General features: G+C 50.3%; 2 protein-coding genes across 4 annotated transcripts in view; both read left to right on the top strand.

The window, feature by feature from the left end:
• The window catches only part of Mmp11 (matrix metallopeptidase 11), a 10183-nt gene extending 5934 nt beyond the window's left edge, over nucleotides 1–4249 (top strand). Inside the window, exons 4-9 of one of the 2 annotated variants that reach the window (XM_031348217.1) lie at nucleotides 1–133; nucleotides 266–536; nucleotides 615–831; nucleotides 1175–1220; nucleotides 1550–1807; nucleotides 3289–4249. In XM_031348217.1, coding sequence (XP_031204077.1) covers nucleotides 1–133; nucleotides 266–536; nucleotides 615–831; nucleotides 1175–1220; nucleotides 1550–1807; nucleotides 3289–3422 — 1059 coding nt within the window. In that variant the 3' untranslated portion in view covers nucleotides 3423–4249. The remainder of the gene's footprint in view (nucleotides 134–265; nucleotides 537–614; nucleotides 832–1174; nucleotides 1221–1549; nucleotides 1808–3288) is intronic. The other variant, XM_031348218.1, reaches the window with a different exon arrangement.
• Nucleotides 4250–6107: 1858 nt separating this feature from the next.
• The window catches only part of Smarcb1 (SWI/SNF related, matrix associated, actin dependent regulator of chromatin, subfamily b, member 1), a 25511-nt gene continuing 14214 nt past the window's right edge, over nucleotides 6108–17404 (top strand). The window contains exons 1-5 of one of the 2 annotated variants that reach the window (XM_031346491.1): nucleotides 6108–6427; nucleotides 10431–10542; nucleotides 12180–12309; nucleotides 15048–15185; nucleotides 16463–16590. In XM_031346491.1, coding sequence (XP_031202351.1) covers nucleotides 6335–6427; nucleotides 10431–10542; nucleotides 12180–12309; nucleotides 15048–15185; nucleotides 16463–16590 — 601 coding nt within the window. In that variant the 5' untranslated portion in view covers nucleotides 6108–6334. Of the gene's footprint in view, nucleotides 6428–10430; nucleotides 10570–12179; nucleotides 12310–15047; nucleotides 15186–16462; nucleotides 16591–17404 lie in introns of both variants that reach the window. The other variant, XM_031346489.1, reaches the window with a different exon arrangement.

Here is a 17404-nt window from a genome sequence, read left to right as displayed (position 1 = left end):
TACTGGCATGGGGACAACCTGCCGTTTGACGGGCCTGGGGGCATCCTGGCCCATGCTTTCTTCCCTAAGACCCACCGAGAAGGGGATGTCCACTTCGACTATGACGAAACTTGGACTATTGGGGACAACCAGGGTATGTGCTTTAGATAGACCCATCTTCCAGATGAGGCAACTAAGGAGCATTTAAACTGGGGTCTAGAGAAGAATCAGGCTACTGATGACAAGCGGTGGCATTCGCTAACTCACCCCCCAACCCCCTTTCCAGGCACAGACCTGCTACAAGTGGCGGCTCATGAATTTGGCCATGTTCTGGGGCTGCAACACACCACAGCAGCTAAGGCCCTCATGTCCCCTTTCTACACCTTCCGCTACCCTCTGAGCCTTAGCCCAGATGACCGAAGGGGCATCCAGCACCTCTATGGCCGGCCCCGGCTGACCCCCACCTCCCCTACCCCAACCTTGAGCTCCCAGGCTGGGACGGATACCAATGAGATTGCACTGCTGGAGGTAACAAGGAGACTGGTGGGAAGACAGAGGTGAGACCCCACCCCTGTTCCTTCTGCACCCCCGCCGGTCTTATGTGCTCTATTCTGGCTCCTCTATCCCCATCACAGCCGGAAACCCCGCCAGATGTCTGTGAGACTTCCTTCGATGCCGTTTCCACCATCCGAGGCGAGCTCTTCTTCTTTAAGGCAGGCTTTGTGTGGAGGCTGCGCAGTGGGCGACTGCAGCCCGGGTATCCTGCTCTGGCCTCTCGGCACTGGCAAGGACTGCCCAGCCCTGTGGATGCAGCTTTTGAGGATGCCCAGGGCCAGATTTGGTTCTTCCAAGGTGAGTGGGGATTGGAAGTCAGATAGGAATAATGACAGAGGACTCAGGGACACGGTGGGTAGGGAGACGGTGCCCTGAGGACTTAGAGCCAAGAGAGAGTGGGACTCACTCCTTGGGCATGGCTGAGAGTCTCAGAAGTGGCGACTCTTGGGATCAGAGGAGCGCTGAAGGTCTTGCACACTGCGGCTGCGCGCTCCTGTGTGGGGCGGGTCTTAGCGATGAGGACTTAGGCTCAGAGGCAGAAAATGACTCACTTAAGGAACGAAGCTTGGAAAGAGCAGGGCAGGAAACTGATCTAGGCATAGTGACCCAGGAGCCTGTGATTTCAACTCTCATCTGGCAGAGATGTCAACCTAGAACGTCCAGGTGGCAGGACTTCATAAACTCAGGTGAGGCATGGGAACTCTGTAAATATGCAGGGGCTGGGACCCCCGGGGTGGTGAGCAAACATCTGCAAAGGGGCACCCCTCCGTCGACCAGAATAACTTTAATTTGGGCTTATTGAACCCAAGCTTATCTTTCTCCTCACTCAGCTCAACCCAGCTAGTTGTAACAGCCCTCGGGGCTAGGGTTGCTGCGGAAAGCACTATCGGCCAGCACTGTTCTGCCGACCAAAGAAACAAGCTGGGGGAGTCCCTCTGAGAGGCCAAGCAGATCCGCAGTGACGGGGATGGCAGGGGTGATTTGGCAGCCCCTGGCAGCATCCCCTCTCTGGCAGGTGCTCAGTACTGGGTATATGACGGTGAGAAGCCAGTCCTAGGCCCTGCACCGCTCTCCAAGCTGGGCCTGCAGAGGTCCCCCGTCCATGCCGCCTTGGTCTGGGGTGCTGAGAAGAACAAGATCTACTTCTTCCAAGGTGGAGACTATTGGCGTTTCCACCCCAGAACCCAACAAGTGGACAATCCCGTGCCCCGGCGTGCCACTGACTGGCGAGGGGTACCTTCTGAGATCGACGCTGCCTTCCAGGATGCGGAGGGTGAGTTGAGGGTAAGGTAGCAGGAGGGGAGTTGAGTGGCTGTCAGCCTGCCTCCTCCCGCCACTCCCCCTTCATAAGGCCTGGCTCATTGCCACAGATCCTTTGTCTAGAGCCGATATCTCCCCTCCTTGGTGACCAATCAGTGTTAACGCTGCTCCGTGTTAAAAATGAAATGGGAGGGGCTGGAGGGATGGCTCAGCTGTTGAGAGCACTGACTGCTCTTCCAGAGGTCCTGAGTTCAAATCCCAGCAGCCACGGGGTGGCTCACAACCATCTGTAACGGGATCAGATGCCCTCTTCTGGTGTGTCTGAGGACACCTACAGTATACTTACATATACATAAAATAAATAATTTTTTTTTCGAGACAGGATTTCTCTGGGTAGCCCTGGCTGTCCTGGAACTCACTCTGTAGACCAGGCTGGCCTCGAACTCAGAAATCTGCCTGTCTCTGCCTCCCAAGTGCTGGGATTAAAGGCGTGCACCACCACCACCCGGCAAATAAAATCTTTTAAAAAAAAAAATAAAAAAGAAAGAGAGATGGAAGGCCAGAGAGGTATAAGGACTTTCCTGGATCCTTTGGCTACAGCCAGTGCTTACCAAACGGTAGACAATGTGTCAGCCATGATTCTACACTCCTTACATGTCTTAAGTAGGTCTCAGAACAACCTTCTGACATCACAAGCTCTGCACAGCTCTTTTTGTTTGAGGCATGGTCTTACTACGTATCCCTGGCTCACCTGGGACTTGCCTCGTAGACCAAGCTGGGATTGAACTCATAGACTGAAGGCATGCACCACTATGCCTGACCATCACAGCTCTTATTAGCATAGTGTCAGAGGGACAGACAGAGGAATGGGTAAGAAGATCACTAAACATACGGGATGAACAATGCCGTTGTTCCTATTAGTCCCTGCTCGCAACCACTGAAGCACCAGGCTTAGTCCTAAGCACACAGAGCTCTCTTGCTTGGTACTGTCCTCTGCTTCTGTGTCCTGCAACCCTGGGTCTCCCCAGGAGCCTCGAGCTCTGTATCTCTGGTGTTGCCTTTTCTGGTGCGGGAAGTAAGGGGGAGCTTGGGTACAGGAGCAGTATTTTCTTTCCTGAAAGGTAGGAAGTGAGCTGGGTCCCCAGTACCTACTGGACCAGACCCTGGCGGACAGACAGACAGAAAAGTTCCCTGGAGGGAAAGGAGGTTGTGATGCAGCCACCTCTGGAGTCTATAACTTATTTACTTATTTTGAAGGCAGGGTCTCTTGTAGTCCAGGCTAGCTTCAAACTTAGTATGTAGCCGAGGATACCCCTGAACTCCTTATCCTCTTGCAGAGCTTTACCTCCTGAGCGCAGAGAGCACACACACGAAGCTACCATGCCTAGCCTGGCAGATTCCAAAGAGTTCCCTAGTGACCAAGGTCTGCGTAGTATCTGTCCCTAGGTTTGTGCAGAGCTTAGTATCCATGAACTGATTTCCTTCTCTCTTCAGGCTATGCCTACTTCCTGCGCGGCCATCTCTACTGGAAGTTTGACCCCGTGAAGGTGAAGGTCCTAGAAGGCTTTCCTCGCTCCATAGGTCCTGACTTCTTTGACTGTGCAGAACCTGCCAATACTTTCCGCTGACAACACTTTAGATGCATTCAGGGGTACCGATCCCCCATGCCGGGGCACTTAGATCGTTAAAGGGACCCACAGCCGTATTTGTGGCTCTGGGATTCAGGCATGCGACAGACAGGGCCTATGTCTCCTCAGGGGAGTGGGTTGGGTGCAGCCACTTTTTGCATGGAGGACCATGCTGGTCATGGTCCCCTGCCAACAACTGTCTCAGACTAGGCAAGGGCTTTGGCATTACTTAGACATAAAGGAGGTTCTGGGGGCTGACAGTATTTCAGCTACCAATAGTCCACGCTCAACCTGGCTGCCCAAGGTCTCCATCTCCATCCCCCAAAGCAGAACCCCCCACAGGAATTCAGGAACCACTGTGTCTTCCTTCTGTTCCTGTAATGAGGTTCCTGTTGTTGTTGGTGGTGGTGGTGGTAGTGGTGGTAATGAGATGCCCAGGGTACCAGGATCCCCCGCACCCCAGCTTAAGCAACTGGGCTAGTATCTTTCCTGGTAAAAGTCAGCTCTGGAGAGATATTGGACTGATATATTCTGGTAGGTGATTCAGACAAGTGTTTCCTGAAACTCAGGCCAAAAGGTACACAGCCAGCCAGGGAGGAGGCAGCTGCTTCCTCCCAGAGACACTGAACCTCAAAGGTCCCACATACCTCACGGCCTTGCCCCAGGCCATTTCTTCCTGGGGCCCTCTTCCTAGCACAGGTACCCTCCAAAGCCATGTAAATGTGTATACAGTGTATAAAGCCTTTTTTTCTTTTCTTTTCTTTTCTTTTTTTTTTTTTTAAAAAAAAGCCAAAACTGTCATTAAACATGAGTGTTTTCTAAATGCCTGTCTGGTTTCTCTTTGCAATTTGTAAGATTTGGGAGTTAGGGTTGAAGCCTTCATTCCCCAAGACTGTTTCCCGGGGGCTGGCCCCAGTGTTTAGAGGTTGTTTTTCTTTTTATTCCATTCCTGAACAAATAGAGGTACAGCCACAGTGGCTTTTTAACTGGCTGCCTGTCTCCTCAAAAGCAGTAGTCATCTTATTAGCTCATGCTTAACTACCATGGTGTGGGGTATAGGAGGGGCACAGCCTCAGTATGCCTCAGTATACATCCAGGCTGTCCTAGAACTCACAGAGTGTCTGCCTGCCTAGGAGTTCTGAGATTAAAAGTGTGAACCACCATGCCTGGTCCTTAACCCTCTGGTTCCCGTGGCTGTGAAATCAGTGGGCAAACTCCTGGTTACCACAGCCCCTTCCTAGTAGCCTCTCTCTCTCTCTCTCCTCTCTCTCTCTCTCTCTCTCTCTCTCTCTCTCTCTCTCTCTCTCTCTCCAAGACAGGGTTTCTCTGTATAGCCCTGGCTGTTCTGGAACTCACTCTGTAGACCAGGCTGGCTTCAAACTCAGAAATCCCCCTGCCTCTGCCTCCCAAGTGCTGGGATTAAAAGCATGTGCCACCACTGCCCTGCTTACAACTGCAGTCTCATTAGACTGACCCTTACGAAGCTGGCCACTGTTTATTTGTTTTCATATCAGTATTTATATTTTACACATCCTACCATGCCCCCACACCCCCTTAGCCAGGTTGTTAATTCCTTTGCTCCCATACACAATGTCACTTTTACTCTCATGTTCTGTGTAATACATATTTTATGTATCTATATAAAATCTAGAAAGCACAAATGAGAGAAAATGTATTTGTCTTTCTGAGACTGGCTTGATTTGGTTAATACGATATCTCCAGGTGCATCCATTTTCCTGAAAACAATTTAATTTTGTTTTTCTGGCTGAAAAAAAAAACACGTGTACACACATTTCACACTTTTTTTAAAATTTATTTTTATTTTTTATTTCTTTTCTTACCTGACACACAGTTTCTCTACATACTCCTGACTGTCCTGGAACTCACTACAAAGACCAGGCTTGCCTATAGCTCACAAAAACACTCCTCTCTCTGACTCCCCTGGGCTGGGGCTAAAGGCCCAGCCTAGATGACATTTTCTTCATCCATTCCTCCCCTCTTGAATAGCTACCTAGGTTGGGGCTCTATAACTTAAGCGCTTGTAATAGTGCTACAATAAACATGAAACATTTTGGAGTCAACGGCACTGTTCAACAGGGGGTGGACTGCTTGGACACTTTCCAGATGCACTGTCTTCCCTCGGGGCTGTTAATGTCCCAAGGCCGCCAGAGGTACAGAACAGGGTTGGGCTTGTGGGTACCAAGCTAAAAGTAAGAAAGAATGCAAGCGCTTCCTCCCGTTCACCTGGCACATCACCTAGATCTTTGAATAGTACCAATCTCCATCCAGTATTGTCATTCTTCCCAACCCTACGGCCCTGGGGAGAGCTGCTGGCCGGCAGTGGATAGCTAGCTGTTCCTAGCGCACTTTCGGATGGAAAACCTGAAGCGTCAGCCTGGGGTCCGCCATGCCCACCCAGCCTCCCTCGGGCTTCCAGACAGAGCGGTCCTGCTCTCCGCTTAACGTCACATTTTTTTCCCTTCATCCCAGGACGGAGTGCCAGCTCTGGCTGTGCGACTAGGAAAGCTACCGCCCGAGTCAGGGCATCAGTGGCTATTTCGGTCGCTGAGAAGTTTTCCTCCATGCCGGCCCGGGGAGGCAACCCACGGTAGCAAAAAGAGAGCTCGGGTCCCTTTAAGGGCCCGCGGGAACGCGCTCGGCCTTGTGTCGCTCGGGCGGCGGCGCGCACGTTAGCGTCAGCCCCGCGCATGCGCACAGAGGGCGGCCTGCTCGTCGCAGGGACGGCTAAGGAACCTCAGTAGGGGCGCGAGCGCCTGCCCCGTTCGCCCGGCTCGCCCTGCCCGACCTTCACCTCCCGGCCTCCGTTCCTTTCGGTCCGACGCGCCTCGGCCCCGCCCTAGCCCAGCGGATTCTTTCCAGCTTGACCCCAGCTGCCGGTTTCGCCCGCCGCCATGATGATGATGGCGTTGAGCAAGACCTTCGGGCAGAAGCCCGTCAAGTTTCAACTGGAGGACGACGGGGAGTTCTACATGATCGGCTCCGAGGTAGCCCGCGGCGCGTCCTCGGCTTCCCGGGCAGCGGCTGGCCGGCTCCAGTCCCCGGGGCGGCCCGTGCTCCCCGTGTGCGCGCCTCCATTCATCGCGGAGGCGGGCGCGTGCTCGCGGCTGGGGCGTGGCCTGGTGGGCGTGGCCAGGCCCTCACCCGCCTGGACCGTCCAGGGTTTTCTTACCCACTTAACGTTGTTCGGACCCTGAGCATCCGCCCGAGCTTAGAGCGTCGAGCCGGCACACTCTAGGCAGATGGGGAAAGGATGTTCGGGAAGCCCCTGGGCGCTTGGAAGTGGAGATGCAATACTGCCCTCGAGCCCCTTGGCAGGCAGCTCTCGTGCACCCCACTTTCCCCCTGGTCTTGGATCTGCGAGCTGTGAGCCCGAGGGCTTAGGACAAGCCTCCTCCCCTTTGTGTTGTTGCTTGTGAGGTGGACCGCAGCAAAAGCATTGTGAACTTTATGATGTTTAGAAAGTGGTTGGAGATGTTTGCTTTTGAGTGGTTGAGGCCCGGAGGCCAGAAGCACTAACTTTTTTGTTTTTTTGTTTGTTTGTTTGTTTGTTTTTTTTGGAGATCTGTGAACTGATTTTGAGTTTTTTTTTTTTTTTTTTAATAGGGGATGTCTGAAGGATCGCTACCCCAGAACTAGAAGAGACAACATCTGTTCAGTCAGGTGGACATGGTTCCTTAAGTGCGGGCCTGTGCGTCGCTACTCCTTTCACAGGGGTCGCAGATCAGATATCCTGCATGTTAGATTTTGACCTTTGATCGGTGATTCGTAACTGTAGCAAAATTATAGTTATGAAGCAGCAATGAAAAGTTTTTATGGTGGAGGGAGTCATTACGACTCGAGAAACTGTATTAGGGTCATAGCATTAGGAAGGCTGAGAACCACTGCCTTAGAGACCAGCCAAATGTATGAAATTTCTTTTCTTTTTTTTTTTCAGGCCTGCCTCCTTTTTTTTTATTGTAAGTACACTGTAGCTGTCTTCAGACATACCAGAAGAGGGCATCAGATCTCATTGCGGATAGTTGTGAGCCACCATGTGGTTGCTAGGAATTGAACTCAGGACCTTCAGAAGAGCCAGTGCTCTTACCCACTGAGCCACCTCACCAGCCCTTTTTTTTTTTTTTTTTTTTTTTTTTTGTGCAGATTGTCTGTCTCAAACTAGCTCCCTTCTATCTAAGGGCAACCCCCAACTGGTTTATGTGTCCCCTCCCCCCTTCTTTTTGAGACAAGATTTCATCATGTAACTCCACTTTGTAGATCTAGCTGACCTTTTTTTTTAGATGTAGGTGGCCAGGCACTGGGCTGCACCTTTAATCTGAACACTCAGGAAGCAGAAGTAGAGGGTGATTTTGAGTCCAGCCTGGCCTCCATAGTGAGATCTTGTCTTGAAAGGAATAAAAAAAAAGATAAAATTCAGATGTTCGAATGTCACCCAGTAGACATGTAACATGTGTAAAGAGAGTGCCCACCCTGGAGTGCTAATGTCATTTCAGACTGGCAGCTGTTCAGTGACATAGACTCCATTTCATTGGTGTGTGTTGGTTGAATCAGGTCGTGAGACCAATGTTGTCAGAAACACCCAGACTTAGAGTTTCTGTTTTCACCATCTTCCATTAAACAAAAAATGCTAGCCGCCATGACTTCCCATTGTCACTTCTGTACCACTGTTCCATGGTGGCTGTGCTGGGGACGTATACTCAGGACCCGTCCATCTCCCACAGCTCGGAAGGGTCCTTGTTGGCCACTAGGCATTTGCTCAAATGCAAGGTATGTAAGGCAGTTGAAGACTTTAAGCAATCTGTGCTGAAGAACTTGTAAGATGTTTATTTACCTGAACTGACCAGTGAAGGGGTAGATCTGGCCCCAGCTCTAGTTTTGAAAAGAAAATTCCCATGTGGTGGAGCGACTGAAAGACAGCCCCTGGTCATGTGGGAAGAGCCTCGGGAGGCTTAGGGACAGCTCCTAGTCAGGTGGAAGAGCCTCTGGAGGCTTAGGGACCTCTTGCTCTGCCTCTTGATCCCCTCCCTCTTCTCTGTCTTACTCAGTTCTCATTTCCCATGCTGGGGAACCTAGAGCCTTGTGCATGCTAAACACATGCTCTTACACTGAGCATTCCTCTTGGCTGCTTTTATTTTTCTTATGCATCTGAGATGCTTACACTGGAAATACGTGCTTTTTGAGGTCATCATCATTGTGTGTCTTAGGTTTTAGAAAGCTAACCACAACCTACTTTTGGCCTCTTGACTCTTGGCCTTCCCAGTTAATTGAGAATAGTGATCCCGAAACCAAAATGGGAACTGGCTTTGATTTTGGGAAGAGCAGAGGGTCATACAGTACTTTCTGTCTGCAGTTCCTATGGCAGGATTGTATGGATGATGCATGGCCCTTGCTCCCTTCATCATAGAAAATGAGTTCAATATTCAGACAGATGGGCAGACAGCAACACTAGCCGTGTCTCGGATGTCTGCAGTGGATATGACTGTGCCCCTGTCATCCTGTCATTTGCCACAGGAGTCAAAGAACTTTGAAGAACTCAGTGCCCAAGTCCAGATTCTTAATTTTGCATTCCAGAGAGGGCAAAGACTGATTTAGGAAAAGCCAAGTGGTCCAGCCTGGTGTTCCAGGCCCCTCGCTCGCCATAGCCATGGAGGACTACTTTGCAGGGCACTCCTTTAATCCCAGCACCCACTAGGCAGAGGCAGGCCTATCTCTTGAGTTCAAGGACAGCCTGGTCCACAGAGTTCCAGGCCAGCCAGGACTACGTAGTAAGAATGTATGTTTTGGAAAAAATAGTTGATAGTATTGCTAACATTTTTCTAAAAATGGATGGAAATTGTACTTTTACCTTTGGGTGATAATGACCCACAAACCACACAGCAACAAGGAGTCTTTGCTGTTCTGTATATAGACTGGTTGGCTCTTAGGCTCAGCAGCTCTGGCTGTTGGTCATGGAAATCCATTCTGGAAGAAAAGTGCAGAAACTGCTTTCACTTAAGAAGTGTAGCTAGGTAGGTAGATAAGATGAAAAGAACAATAGAAGTGATCCTTTCTAAAGCAGAATCCAGACTTGAGGGCCTGGCGTGACCATGCATGCCTTTAATCCCAGTATTCAGTGGGCAGAGGCAGGTCGGTCCATCTCTGTGAGTTCAAGGACTTGTCTACATATGAGTTCTTGGCCAGCCAGGGCTACATGGTGAGAAGTTGTCTTAGGGGGAAAATGTCAGGGTTGTTAAACACTTGACAGGTGAGTGAAGAGGCCTAGGTTCACTGACAGAGTGAGCACCTCACATCCATTGGTTGTCCCCACAGTGTGACTCTGGAAAGTCAGCGAGGCCATAGAGCACCCAAAAAACAAAAACACAGTACTAGCTTCTCTTTGTTGATCTTCCTTCGAGACAGGGTTTCTCTGTATAGCCCTGGCTGTCCTGGAACTCACTTTGTAGATCAGAATACTAGCTTCTTATGAAGGCCATATTTACAGTATTTCTACAAACAAACTAAAGCTATTACTTGAGGGAAGTAGTGATTTATAGGATAGGCGAGGGATTACTAATATAGTGCTTTTTTTAGACTCTAGAAAATTCTTTGGCATCTCTGGTTTGAGTTTTATTACTAAACAAAGTAACATAGGCAGTGGGACAAATTATCTCGCATCTGTCTAAAATTAAAGACTTTTTGGTGTTTATTGCCTTGTAAAAATATCAAAGTCTGCTTCTTAAGATGAAAGAAGGTCACAGGAGTCTTAGATTTCAGAAAAGTGCCAACATCTCTAGTCAGGTCAGAATCACAAGCGTCTTACTAAGCTCTGGGATCCTCCCTTGGTTCTGAAGTCAGGAGACACAGATGCCAGCCAGATGTGCACTGCCGTTGAACCCTTGATGTCAGCAGAATGTGCTTGCTGACGGCTGAAAGCCTGGTGTCTAGAGGCACTGTCTCGGCAAGGTGCTAGGTAGCCGACCCTCATAATGAGCCTTCTTGCTTTACCCATAGGTGGGAAACTACCTGCGTATGTTCCGAGGTTCTCTGTACAAGAGATATCCCTCACTCTGGCGGCGACTAGCCACTGTGGAAGAAAGGAAGAAAATAGTGGCATCGTCACATGGTAAAAAAACAAAACCTAACACTAAGGGTGCGTCTTCACGAGGGTTTGTAAACCTGTTTCAAAACCACTCGCTTATGTCATGAAGATAAAACGTTTTCACTCCAGCGTCTTCATTGCAGCCTGACCTTAGTTCGGGAGGGAGCATCCTGGGGGCGGGCCACCCTGCCAGAGCACACACTGCCTCAGGTGAGAGTGGCTCAAGGGTAGATAGAGGCTTCCTGGCTGGGCCAGTGGGTGCGTGCGGGGCGGAGCCAGGGCAGGCAGGCGCAAGTGCTGTGAAGACATGTTGGTCTCAAAACGTTTTAGGAATGCTGAGGCTTGCTTCCATTTGCTGTGAGTGTGTTGCTGTAGTCATCCGTGCAGCCGTAGATGGTGGCCCCAGCCCTCTCTTTCCTCTGGGGCTTTCCCCGCTTCCCTCCCTCAGCACATCCATCCTGTAATACTTCATCTCAACAACCAGCTAGCTAAGCTCACGTGCATGTACCCATTCCGTATGGCCTGCCCTGTGCCTGGGGCTTGCCAGGTGAGCCATCTGATGCTAGTGAAACTAGTGTGAGCTCTGGGCTGTGGCAACTCTGTGCAGCGTGACGCTGCTCTTCATACATTTTGGCGCGTCCAGCGTATGGGTTTGGGTATGGGTGCAGCATGCCACCTGGCTGGTGACAAAGCTGCTTTGCACTCAGCAGAGGCACCCTGTAGAGAGCTGCCTGGGCCTGCATGCACATGTGCATGCGTGCATGCATGCATGCGTGCTCACTAGCACTCTGTGGTCTTCTTGTCTGTAGGTGCTAATGTAGTTTTGTCTATTACGGTAAACTGGGGGTTCTTTTAATGCAGGAGCCAGAGCTGCTTTTATTCACTACTAAAACATATTCACTGTTGCCTAAAACAGTTTTGTTTTTGTTTTTTTTTAATCCCTTGTGCCACAAGTGGAGGACAGTCCATTGGCATGGTGGCTGCCTAGCTCTGCCCACCCTTCCTTGAGCTCCTGTGAAGTCCTACGGGTCTTTCTGCTGTGTTCCTCCCTTCCCTGTAACCGAGAGATTCCTCCAGTGACACTAAGCAGGTCCTGCAGATAACTCGCAGCTCTTGGCAAAGGTGCTCTAGAGGAGCTGGGGCTCACGTCGGGGCTCACGTCATACAAAGTCTGTCTTGTTTTCCAGACAGCACAGTTTCCAGACTGGCTCTGGGGCGGTAACTTCTGCTTGAGTGAAGCACTTCTTTCCAACTCTCTGGGCTCTTGTTTTAAAAGAAGAGTGGTCATCTTTCATCCTGTCTCACACTTGCTTGGTGTTTTAGATCGTGGTGCTGTCAGACCTCTTCCCACTGGGGTGGTCCTCGGAAGCCGTCCTGGCGGCCCCTAAGCCGCAGCTACTCCAAATATCTCTGCCTTGAGCTAATGCTCTAAGGAGGCGAATTCCACCAACTCCATCCCACCAGAGGCTTTCTCCACTAAAGTGCCTAGGCAGAGCCTCAGTCCAGGTGCCCTTTTGGAAGAGGCTAGCACTCAGCAGTAGTGAGTTTGACACCTTGCTTTCCCCGCCTCCTGCATGTGAGGACCTCATGTGCTGGATCAGTGGTTGGCAGCTCGTTGACACTACTGCAGGATGACCACAGTGGGGTCTCTCTGCTTATAGATCACGGATACACCACCCTCGCCACCAGTGTGACGCTCCTGAAAGCCTCCGAGGTAGAAGAGATTCTGGACGGCAATGATGAGAAGTACAAGGCTGTGTCCATCAGCACAGAGCCCCCAACCTACCTCAGGTACGCCTTCCTAACCCTCCTGTGCTTCAGGGATATTCGTGGGTGGGAGCTTCTCACACTGAAGAGCAAGCTCAACTGAACTGAACTGCTCTTCAGCCCTGTCCTTGCTGTGTTTATATTTGCCTGACCTTAGCTTCTGAGTTTCTTCTGTATCTTTAAAATGTATCTGAAGAAACATAGGCCAAGCCTTGAGTTCCGGAGGGTTCAGAAACTGGGATTCACTTACCAAAAAAAGGAGATTCAGATAAACTCCCAAAGAAATAATACATTTCAATATATATAGGTAGAACTTTGAAAGAACTTTTTCTTTCTTTCTTTTTGAGGGGGGTCTCGTGTAGCCCAGGCTGGCCTTAAACTTGCTGTGTAGTTAAGTATGATGTTAAATTTAGGATGCTCCTGCTTACACCTCCTGGTTGCTTAGATTACAGGTGTGTGTGGCCATGCCGGATTATAACAATGCTGGGGGATGGTTCTGCCCATAAGCGTTCTGCTGATTGACCTATATTCTTAGGTCCAAACAAACTTTTGCTTTGTTTTGTTTTCGAGACAGGTCTCTCTGTATAGCCCTGACTACCCTGGAACTCACTCTGCAAACCAGGCTGGCCTCAAACTCAGATCATCATACTTGCAAAGCAAGTGCGCTTACCCACTGAGCCATCTTCCCAGCCTAGAACAGAACTTTTTTGTTTGTTTGTTTGTTTTTTCGAGACAGCGTTTCTCTGTGTAGCCCTAGCTGTCCTGGAACTCACTCTGTAGACCAGACTGGCCTGGAACTCAGAAATCCGCCTGCCTCTGCCTCCCAGAACTTTTATTATGAAAATATTTGTGGCAACAAGATGGCAAATACCTACAGATGTAGTGTGTTGTATCTAGTGTTTGCACATCTAGACTTAGAAGTGAACTGAAAATTCCAGTAGGTGTGCTGAGGGGCAGTGATGCTGGGAACTGAACCCCGGTCTCCATAAGGTTGATCCATTTCTTGCTGCACCCCAGACCACAGTGTACAAGTAACTAGAGTTTAGTCCCTATCCAGCAGGATAAGAGGTAAGCAAACATGGGCAGAATGTTTGTCTTCTGCTGTAATCTTGTTCTGCTGGGGTGGGGCTGGGATGGAGCTTGGGGCCTCATTGGTGATCATGTCCATACTGTCCTGTTGAACTTCACTGAAGTTACTGTGGCCCCTACCTCTGATCCCAGACCTCTGAAGTGGATGTAGGAGGTTATGGAGCTAAAGGCCTGCGTGGGCTGACAGTGAGACCTTATCAAGAGACACAAAAGGAAGTTTTTGTTTTTTGGTTTGTTTGGTTTGGTTTGGTTTGGTTTGGTTTTGGTTTTTCGAGACAGGGTTTCTCTGTGTAGCCCTGGCTGTCCTGGAACTCACTCTGTAGACCAGGCCGGCCTCGAACTCAGAAATCCGCCTGCCTCTGCCTCCCAAGTGCTGGGATTAAAGGCGTGCGCCACCACCTCCTGGCCAAAAGGAAGTTTTAATGTCTAACCCCGAGGCACTGAGGAAGGTATTGTTCAGGGACGTGTTTGGGAGAAGCATTTCCATCCAGGTTTTCCTTCATCTCTTTGTTAGAGTGCTTTCTAGTCCCGTCAGCCCCCAGAGAAGGTGGTGTTCATCCAGTCTGGCGAGCCGTGTAGACGTGTGCTCAGCAGATTCTTGTTTCCCCCTAGGGATGTGGTAAGAACAGAAGGATAGCTGGACCGTCCCAGGAAGTCACTGAAGAAAATTATGTGCATATGGATGACACTTTTATGTTTGCACATGTCAGCTGGGAGCCCTTTATACAGTGGTAAACAGTTTCTTGGTTGTGTCAGATGAGGACCAGCTGAGGGAGTAGAGTCCTGTTGTCCTGGAAGCCAAAGCAACAGGGAGAGCTGCACTGCTCAGTCGGCCTGACAGAGGGCCTGGAGCCTGCCTATCCTACCCCCTGGTGGGAAAGCTGGAGATAGGGCAGGAGCTGGGGGTCAAGGTTGGGTCAGCACAGCAGAGGTGAGCAGTGAAGACAGGAAGTTTCCAGATACAAGCCCAGGGCTAGGAGAGCCTGCAAGGTGCCAAGGGTGCCAGCCCTCTCTGAGATGGATATTCACTTGATCTGGTTGGGACTTTAGGAATTTGCTACTTAAAATTTCACATTATTGGCAGGCGGTGGTGGTGCACACCTTTAATCCCAGTGCTTGGGAGGCAGAAACAGGTGGATTTCTGAGTTCGAGGCCAGCCTGGTCTACAGAGTGAGTTCCAGGACAGCCAGGGCTACACAGAGATACCCTGTGTCAAAAAACAAAAACAAAAACAAAAAATGGAGGAGGAGAAAGAGTTTATCTGGCCACCCCTGCCGCCTCCTCCTCCTCTTCCTCCTCCTCCTCCTCCTCCTCCTCCTCGTCCTCCTCCTCCTCTTCCCCCTCCTCCCCCTCCTCCCCCTCCTCCTCCTGCGGCAGGATTTCACTCTGTAGCCCTAGCTTGCCTGGAACTGGGATCCACCTGCCTCTCTCAACTTCCTGAGTGCTGGGATTAAAGGCTTCCCCACCATTCCCTGCCCTGTATCTGATACTTCTGTGCCCTCCTCACATGAGTGTCAGGAAGAGTCCCACAGTGTAAGAAATGCCCAGATGTCCTCCACAGAAGTTTGGCGGCTGTCATGGCACAGTAGTGCCACTGAGCATGAGTAGGAAGTCGGAGTGAGCAGAATCTAAGCCCTGGTCCGATGGGTGACTTTCTCCTCCTGTGTCTCCAGGGAGCAGAAGGCCAAGAGGAACAGCCAATGGGTCCCCACCCTGCCCAACAGCTCCCACCATCTGGACGCAGTGCCTTGTTCCACCACCATCAACAGGAACCGCATGGGTCGGGACAAGAAGAGAACCTTCCCCCTGTGGTGAGTGAGCGCCCTCCGCCGAGCTTGGCCTCCGCACAGATTCCCATAGGCGTTCTCCAGTGTGCTTTAGTCTCCTCAGACGCTGCTCTCCAGGACACCATCCTTGGCTTTCCCTATCCTCCCCAGCCCCCACGTGACTCCCACTGTGTCAGCAGTATGTATGGATTTAGTCTCTCCTAGTCTAGAGGGCAGGCAGGAGTCTGAGATAGGGTCACAGGCCAAGGTGAGGATGTGGGCAGGCATTGCTCCCTTCAGGGGCCCTGGGGTGCGGCTGGGGAAGCTGCTGCCCACCCCTTCCTCAGCTTACAGCCACACCGCTCCATTCTTGGCCCCTCTGTGGTCCTGTGGACCCCTCCATGTATGACAGCGCCCTCTGGGTTTCTTAGAAGGACACGCAGCATGTAGGGTCTCCCCTGACCATGCATGCTGACTTGATTTTGTGCAGATCACAGCAGTCAGCATAGCTGCTTGGAGGTCATGAGTACAGTGGGCCTCTAGAAGACACTTGTCTTTCATGGTCCCCTCCCCCATCCTGTCTCATGGCCCTCTCTCCCCCCCTTAAGCTTTGACCTATGGCTCTTAGTATTTTTCCACAGGTTTTCTAAAATATCACTGAGCTTTTTTTTTTTTTTTTTTTTAGATTTATTTATTTTATGTATATGAGTACACTGTTGTTCTCTTCAGAGACACCAGAAGAGGGCACCAGATCCTGTTACAGATGGTTGTAAGCTACTATGTGGTTGCTGGGAATTGAACTCAGGACCTCTGGAAGAGCAGTCAGTACTCTTAACCACTGAGCCATCTCTCCAGTTCCCACATTCACTGAGCTTTAAGGGAAAGAGGTGGTTTTGTTTTTTGAGACAGAGTCTCACCCTGTATCCCAACATGACCTCAGACTCTTGGCAGTTTGTCTCAGCCTTCCAAGTACTGGAATATAGTATAAGCTTCCAGACCCTGCTAACCGTCTGAGCTTTCTTCTTTCAGGGCAGCAGCTTCCTGATACATTCGTGAAGCATACTGCCCGGCCCTCCCTGTCGCAGACCGTAACTGTAGACATGTTTGAGCCTGTTTACTGCCCCTCTGCGCTCCCTTTAGACTGGCCTTGGGACTCCTGATAACCTCCTGTACTGCCCCAGGGCTAGAGGACAAAGCCTGGAAGAAATGGCCTTTCCCTTCCAACTGTCTACTCAGGGACCCACCATGCACTGGGAAGCCCGAGACAGGATCTCTGGGAACCCTGGAGCCCTGCCTGACAGCTGTTGCCCTTACACTTTCAGCTTTGATGACCACGATCCCGCTGTGATCCACGAGAATGCATCACAGCCTGAGGTACTGGTACCCATCCGGCTCGACATGGAGATAGATGGCCAGAAGCTTCGAGATGCCTTTACCTGGAACATGAATGGTATGTGATAGCTGGTTTGCCTGAGCTTTATTCAAATTGCCCACTTTCCTCCAGCTGCCCATGGGGCAGAGTCTAACTTGACATTTGAAGCTTTGAGGCATGGATCTTAAGGTTGTAAACTCTGGTTCATTTTGATTCTGTCATGTGCTCTGTTCCTTGTGGACTGGGCATGTGGTTTTTGTTTTGTTTTGTTGTTGTTGTTGTTATTTTTCGAGACAGGGTTTCTTTGTATAGCCCTGGCTGTCCTGGAACTCACTCTGTAGACCAGGCTGGCCTCGAACTCAGAAATCCACCTGCCTCTGCCTCCCAAGTGCTGGGATTAAAGGTGTTTGCCACCACCGCCTGGCTTTTGTTTGTTTTTGGTTGGGCATGTGTTCTTAAGGGTTTTTTTGTCTGTTTTTGTTGTTGTTTTGTTTTTGTTTTTGCTGTAGCAGAATACCCAAACCTGGGCAATTTATAAATAAATCTAAGAGACTGACTCTGGTGTGTCTTTGAAGGCTGGGAAGTTCAAGGTTCAGCTTCTAAGTAAGGTGTGCATCTGTTGAGGCCTCATACTGTTTCAGCTCCTGGCAGAACGTGGAAGTGAGGTGACTAAGAGACAAAATGAGGCCATGGTTAGTGTAATCTGCCTGTGGACAAAAGCAACCTAATGAGAATAAATGTACTCATTAGTGAAGGCTCTACCTGCCTGCCTACCTTCCACTTCCAGCTCTTAGAGCAGTGGTGGTGCACTGCTCTAAGGACGAGCCTGATGCTGGCAACATAGAAGATAAAGTAAAATCATTTGTAAAAATCCACAGTGTGAATGACAAAA

This window comes from Mastomys coucha, unplaced genomic scaffold, assembly GCF_008632895.1.
Source record: "Mastomys coucha isolate ucsf_1 unplaced genomic scaffold, UCSF_Mcou_1 pScaffold3, whole genome shotgun sequence".
In the NCBI taxonomy this organism is placed as follows: domain Eukaryota; kingdom Metazoa; phylum Chordata; class Mammalia; order Rodentia; family Muridae; genus Mastomys; species Mastomys coucha.
Note: the sequence above shows the minus strand (reverse complement) of the source record. Positions and strands in the feature narration are given on the sequence as shown.